Below are 6,895 nucleotides of genomic sequence, written 5' to 3' on the forward strand. Positions count from 1 at the left end.
AGGACATATGAATTAGAAATCCCTTATTGTCAAATATTTAAATTTTAAAGGGAAAGGGAATTGAATATATATGCAAATACATATGTTTCTTGTTGAGGTCACATACAGATATTTCAACTAGGTTTTATTTATGTTACGTGTGCCAAATTTAATTTGTATTAAACTTGTATTTAATTTGTATTATGCTATAGTCTTGAAGAATACAATATGTTAATAATGTTCATAAATTTAATGAAGGATCAACATCAGTTTCTTGTTAAGGAACTGAGTGTGAATATTCCAAGAAATATATTAAATGCATCAGATATTTTTATCAACAATTTAAAAAAATTGAAATCTGCTGTAATTAAAATAGTTCTAACTACACCCAAACTATTTTCCAAGTGTTTCTCATCACCAAGCTCTTAGGATATTTTTCTTTTTGTATCCTGTAAGGTAAGGCTCACATTTCAGTGTTTTTCCATGTGAAGCTTTTAGGATTTTGATCCTAATCTTTGTATGTTGGTTTTCTCTTCTCCAGAAATACCCAAGTGGAGAGAAAAGATGGACATCTACAATCTCAGCACCACAAATGAGTTTTTCCTCATAGGACTCTCTGATCTCCCTGAGGTGCGCTACCCACTCTTCGTGGTTTTTATTGTCATCTATCAGGTCACCTTGGTGGGAAATGGTACCATTCTCCTTGTCATTATGACAGAAAAAAAGCTGCTCACACCTATGTATTATTTCCTGGCAAATTTGTCGCTCTTAGACATATTCTGGCCATCAGCCACTGTTCCCAAGATGCTTGAGAATCTCCTGACTGAGAAGCAAAGCATTTCTTTTGCTGGGTGTACTTTGCAGCTTTACTTTTTGGTGGCCTTGGCAGGGACCGAGGTTTTCCTTCTCGCTGTCATGGCTTACGACCGGTACGTGGCCATCTGTTTCCCCCTTCGTTACCTCTTCATCATGACTAAGGAACGCTGTGCTCAGCTGATAGCTGGATGCTGGGCAGCAGGGTTTCTGAATTCCCTTCTGCATACGGTCTTCACGTTCCGCCTGTCTTTCTGTAAATCCCATCGTGTTAACCAGTATTATTGTGACATCCCGCCAATGATGGCCCTCTCCTGTTCTTCCACCTATGTGGCAGAGATGCTTGTTTTAGTGGAGGGAGGTGTCCTGGGGATCAGCGCCTTTCTGATCACCCTTATCTCTTATGTCTACATCATATCCACTATCCTAAGGATCCCAACCACCGAAGGGAAGCACAAAGCTTTCTCCACATGTGCTTCCCACATCATTGTCGTGGGTCTGTTTTATGGCACAACAATATTTACTTACATTCGCCCTTCATCCAGTCAACACTCCCCAGCCAGAGACAGGCTCATCTCCATGCTGTATGGGGTTATCACCCCAATGTTAAACCCCATCATCTACAGCCTGAGAAACACAGAGGTTAAAGAAGCCCTCAGAAAGATTTTATGCCATAAAATATCATTATAGCTCACATAATATTGACAAATTCATTAACACTCTACTTCGATTGTATCCATAGGATGAATTGGAATAATTCATAGAATAATAACTCTATCTAAGTATCTATTTATATAAAGCAGGCATTATATATTAAGAAAGTTACACACTCAAAGGAATACACACACATCCATATACCATCCTAAAACTCTATGATCCAAATATGGACATTTTTTGAGAATAAAACAGAGACATATCAATATTTACACTGGTATAAGTGATATATTCTGCACCAGTCTGATGAAAATTAGCATCTGTGGTCTTGTTACCAACGTCCATAGTTACACCTTTATCTATTGTTATCTGTATCTATCATCTATAATATCAATCTTACCTATACCATTTATATCCATATATACCTATTTCTATCTCTGTAGCAAAGATTCTGTAGATATTCCACTTATTTTCTTTACATTAATTGCCTACCTTCTTAGCCTCATATGCCTCCTTACTTTATCATTGCACTCTTCTTCTTTGACTTATTTAGTTTCCACTTACTCTATATTTCTCCAGTTTTCTCCTTTTCCTGTGATCATATCCATTCTAGTTTACACCTGTCCCTCCAAGCAGAATTCTTAGTTTTCTGTATCTCTGATCTTAGATACCTAATTCATTTGATTTTAAAACCATCATCTTAACTAATCTCAACATGCTCAAAGCTGAAAGTATCATCTTCTCCCACTTACATGCTTGGACAATTAAATGAAGTAATAATTGTCTATATTTGATATTGGCTTTTCTTTCATGTCTTGATATTATTCTCTATAGAAGAGAATATATGTAGTATGAAAGAATCAAGTATGATTCCCATTGTCTAAAAATCATCATTGGATTTGTTAATAAAATACTTAAAATTATGTAGTACCTTAAAGCTCAAACAACTGCTCATTTTAGATACATGAAGAACTAAATATTTATTTAATATTTTATCACTAAATTGAGTACTTTTGCTTCATAAAACTGATTGTTGGTGTTATATCTGCATTACAGGGATCTTGAGAAAATGAATTCTGTCATGCTAGAAATGTGTTTCTCTATTTCTGACACTAATTAAGCATATTTTGGACAAGACTGGAATAGATTGCTTGAAAGTTTTAAAAAATAAATGTTAGAATTTCTCAAGCAGATTAAACTAAAATTTTTTGTGTGAAATAATTTTTGACAGTTGATGAAGTCACGGCAATTCCAATTCTTATTAAAAAAAAAATGTCTGAAACACAAATTAAAGGGTGGTATTTTTCCCTGGTTCCATGCTCGGATACTTCAGGAAAACTGCCAAACTCATCATATATTTAAAATTAGTGAGACTGATGGATCGTAGGCTTTCTCTTATCTTGTATAAATCTAGAGATGATAATATTTTAATTACAGCATTTTTTTTCCTTAAGAATATCATACTTTGCTGTCATCTCTTTAAGTCACAGATTTTTTAGAGATCCTGTTCGAATTACTTGCTGGTTATTCTACATCACTTTTCACAGGATGTAGCTGAGACTTTAACAGCAATGTTAATGGATATTTCAGCTTGAAATAGGTGCTCCTTTAAAATTCAAAACACACTGGGGCCAAGGACACTGGAGTCAATGAATTTGTTAGATTTGGATAGTATTTCTTGTTTCAACAATTATGCAATTTTTATACCATTTACAAACCAGACTGACAGCAGTCATGGATACAATAGTGATGACTGGAAAGACTAGAGGAATTTCCTTTGAACAGAGGGAAATAAAAGGGCTTTCTTTTTATCTGAAGAAAAGGAAAATTACTGTCAGAGAGATAGGGAGTAGTCAATGACAAAAATAATATAATTCTAATTAAAAATAAGTCAGGTACAGGGGTGGTTCAGTGATAGAATACTCATCTCCCATGTGGGAGACCTGGGTCCAAAATAATAATAATAATAAATTTAGTGGCTACTATGGTATTTGTCTACACACTGCCACTTCAATCCCCAGAGTAGGTATACTCTGTAAGCAAGGTCCCTTATAGTTAGAGCATAAATATTAAAGTTCTGGTATACTCCTTTCTCAATCCTTTCATGCTCATATGTCTTAGGGTATGTTTTTAGATTAATGATGCAACAGTGATTAACAAAGCTGTTATGATACCTAAGTTGCTGCTTCCCCCTTAATTAGTAGTAACTCAGGGTCTCGTCCATAAGAGGTATAGTAAACTGACTGTAAAATCATGTTGAGATAGTTCAGATTTCTGTATGGGTAGCCATCTGAAAATTATTTAATGCAAAAGGACTATACTGTTCTTTGAATAAACATATGCATATTAACACATGCATCCAAACTCAATTAAAAGAAGCTGATTGAGAGGCCATGTGCAGGTGGGCTGATGTGCAGGTTTTACCTGTGACAGCAGTGAATCAAGAAGTGAAGGGTAAATTCTGAGCCTGTAGTGAAAGAAATAACAAAAGGTTTCTAAAAGATCTCACCTCACATCACTAAGAGATGAAACATGTTTTTCCTTTTAAAGTGACTAGAAGGATAAAGCTGCTGTTCCAACCATTGTAGAGTGAGAGAGGGGAAATTTATCTTTATCTGACTGCCTCTTGCAATCGGCCCACCAACAGAATCTCTTCCTTAATAATAGGCTGTATGTATTTTTTTTTCACAACTGGATAATGAGTGTAAAATGAATCAGCCCTGGGGTCCCAGGAAATTTGCATCTGGGTTGCCTTTATATTTATGGAATCTTTCTTGGCTTTGACTTTTTGAATAATACTAACAATGAGAGATACTTCAGCTTTTCAGTGCCACCTTAGCCATTTTGTTTCTGAGAACTCTTTGTTTAATACACTCAGCTAAACTGGAATTTTACAAACTCACACATGACCTCTATCCTCTGTTTCTAAGAACCGGGTTCTAAATTCATCTGGATTATAGAGGAAACTTTCCTCATTTTTTCTTGCTTGGATGGGTTTAAAAAAGATATTAATCTGTTAGGAAGGGTTGGGAAGATGCAAGGTCAGGGATTGCAAAGCATTGTTCCCCCTCAGAATATTTGAACTACTATTGATAATTGGCAGGTCCATTCTTCCTCAAAACTCCAGAAAGCAGTTAAATGGTTATAATAGCTGAAAGAAGACTGAATAAAGAAAACACATCTTTGGAGATTTAAACTTTGAAGAACTGTACCAGTCAATGGAGAGTCAATTTTCAAAGTTTGTGAAATGGTTGTTGCAGTTATTTGTTTGTTTTTGTTAATTCCTGACACTCAAAGAAATCTGCCACATAAGTTTCTGGATAAAAACTTAAGGAACAGACAGCTCAGGGGCTAAGGCCCAGAGTTAACACTTTAAGGTATTAGAATGGGCAGAGTTCAAAAAAAGATTGTAGTACAAATGATAAAATAGGAAATGATGGTCTATTTAAAGAAACAATATAAAAATCCAGAAATCATCAATGCAGAAGGCCAGACTATAGATAAACTGGAAAAATGCTATTAAAAAATGGTCTTTGATACACATAGGTAAGATGGTGGCATAGTGAAGTGTGGAATTTAGTTTGCCCACCAGAGCAGCTAGTAAATAGCCAGGAATAGTACAGAACAACTTCTGGGGAAACATCAGTGACAAGACACACATCATACACTAACCTGGACTAGGTGGAATGGCTGAAATCCCACAAAGAGCTGTAAGTCCCCTAAACCACAGAGGCTGGTGCCTCTCCCCCATGTGCACATGACTGTGTTTCCCTAAGGGGAAAGGAAATAGACATTTTTTGGCGTGTGTGTTCTGTACATCAGAGGTCGATTTCAATTCTTATTCCATGTGAGTATCCCCTTATTGTGGCACCATTTTATTGAATTTTTATTTGGTGGTTTTTTGTTTTTTGTTTATTTGTTTGTTTGCTTGTTTATTTGTTTGGGAAGTGCATGGGCTTGGAATTGAACTTGGGTCTTCCACATGGCAAGTGAGAATTCTACTACTGAAATACCCTTGCACCCCCCAGTAACAGACTTTACTAGCAGCAAGGGCTTAGCTGAAGCAAACTTCAACATGTGGAATTAATTTAAAAATTCTGACTGCTGAAAACAGACCCCCTTCAAAGAAAAACTTGGAATAAGCACTAAAGGAACTAGGAGTTTTTTCCCTGACAGAGGGGAATGGGGCTGATGGAAAACAAAACGCCAACAAGGCTTTTGCAGTTGGACAATACAAAATACTGGAAAAAGGCTGTATACCAAGAAAACGGTGCACATAGAGCCACATACCAACTTAAGCTCTTGATTGACAAACCCGAGGAGCAGGGGTTTGACTCTGAAAAGGTTTTTTGTTGTTTTGTTTTGTTTTTTCCCAAATCCTTAACAGATCATTAGGTAGAACTGGAAGCACTATCAGGCTCTAGCACTGCTCCAGGCAAGGGCAGAATTAAGCTATCTGAGAGACAAAGTTAGGAGAAAGGAGTTAATTCCCTAATGAGTGTATCTTCCCAAGAGAAAGGTGAGGCACAACTCAAGTGGACTCTTTCAAGGAATTCAGGTCCCAAGGATTGGAAAACTGAAGCAATTAAAGCCATCCTACAACCTCACCTCTGCCTCAACGACACCCCTGGCAGGAAGACTTGACTTTAAGCTGGTGAGAAGCTACAGGCAGACAAGGGTCACCTGATGAACAGGATAGGATAAGGACAGAGTCTAGAGGCTTCATGAGATAGTCTGACAACAGGCTGGGTCTCACTCTTAGGAAAAATTGGTGCTGGCTACTCTTTCCTCCTGAGATAAGGGCTTGTCTGGGGAGACCTGATTGGGGTCTATGGTATCTGATGAGAACTTCCTCAAAAAAAGAAGCTCCATATAGGCAGGACAAAAAAACAAAAAATAAGAAATGAAAAATTCTAATCTGTTAAACAGAATGTATGCTAGACATTTAGAATAATTTGAACAAAATGTCAAAGAACAGATAGAGATCACAGCAATCCAGCAAGAAAATCCTACATAAAAGAGTGAAAACAACCACCAGAATAAGCTAATTAAGGAAATCAACTGCCTAGATGCCCTCAAGAAGATAATGAGTCATACTAGGAAAATCAAAGATATGGCCCAGTCAAATTAACAAACCCACAATTCAAATGAAATATAGTAGTTCATACAGATATGCAAAATCTCATTGCATGCAAAATGCAGACATGCAAAATCTCATTGACAATCAAATCAGTGAGTTGAGAGGGGATATAAAGAAGACATTAGGTGAACAAAAATAAGAACTTAAAAGTTGGAAAAAATAAATTGCAGAACTTATGAAAATGAAAGGCACGAGAGGAGCGAGAAAAAAAACAATATGAGCCTAAAACAATAGATTTGAAGAGGCAGAAGAAAGGATTAGTAAACTAGAAGACTGAATATCTGAAATTTGACACACAAAAGGAAATAT

General features: G+C 36.4%; 1 protein-coding gene across 1 annotated transcript; it reads left to right on the top strand.

Moving 5' to 3' along the window:
- The first annotated feature begins 543 nt into the window (after window positions 1-543).
- On the top strand, window positions 544-1,482 carry LOC143657801 (olfactory receptor 5V1-like). The gene has a single exon (XM_077130344.1). It carries the CDS (start codon window positions 544-546, stop codon window positions 1,480-1,482), a length of 939 nt encoding a protein of 312 aa, XP_076986459.1.
- The last annotated feature ends 5,413 nt before the right edge of the window (window positions 1,483-6,895 follow it).

This window comes from Tamandua tetradactyla, chromosome 15, assembly GCF_023851605.1.
Source record: "Tamandua tetradactyla isolate mTamTet1 chromosome 15, mTamTet1.pri, whole genome shotgun sequence".
Lineage (NCBI taxonomy): Eukaryota > Metazoa > Chordata > Mammalia > Pilosa > Myrmecophagidae > Tamandua > Tamandua tetradactyla.

What these genes read in the sequence shown, in the direction of transcription:
- LOC143657801 (XM_077130344.1), top strand. Translation starts at nt 544, where the DNA reads ATGGACATCTACAATCTCAGCACCACAAATGAGTTTTTCCTCATAGGA.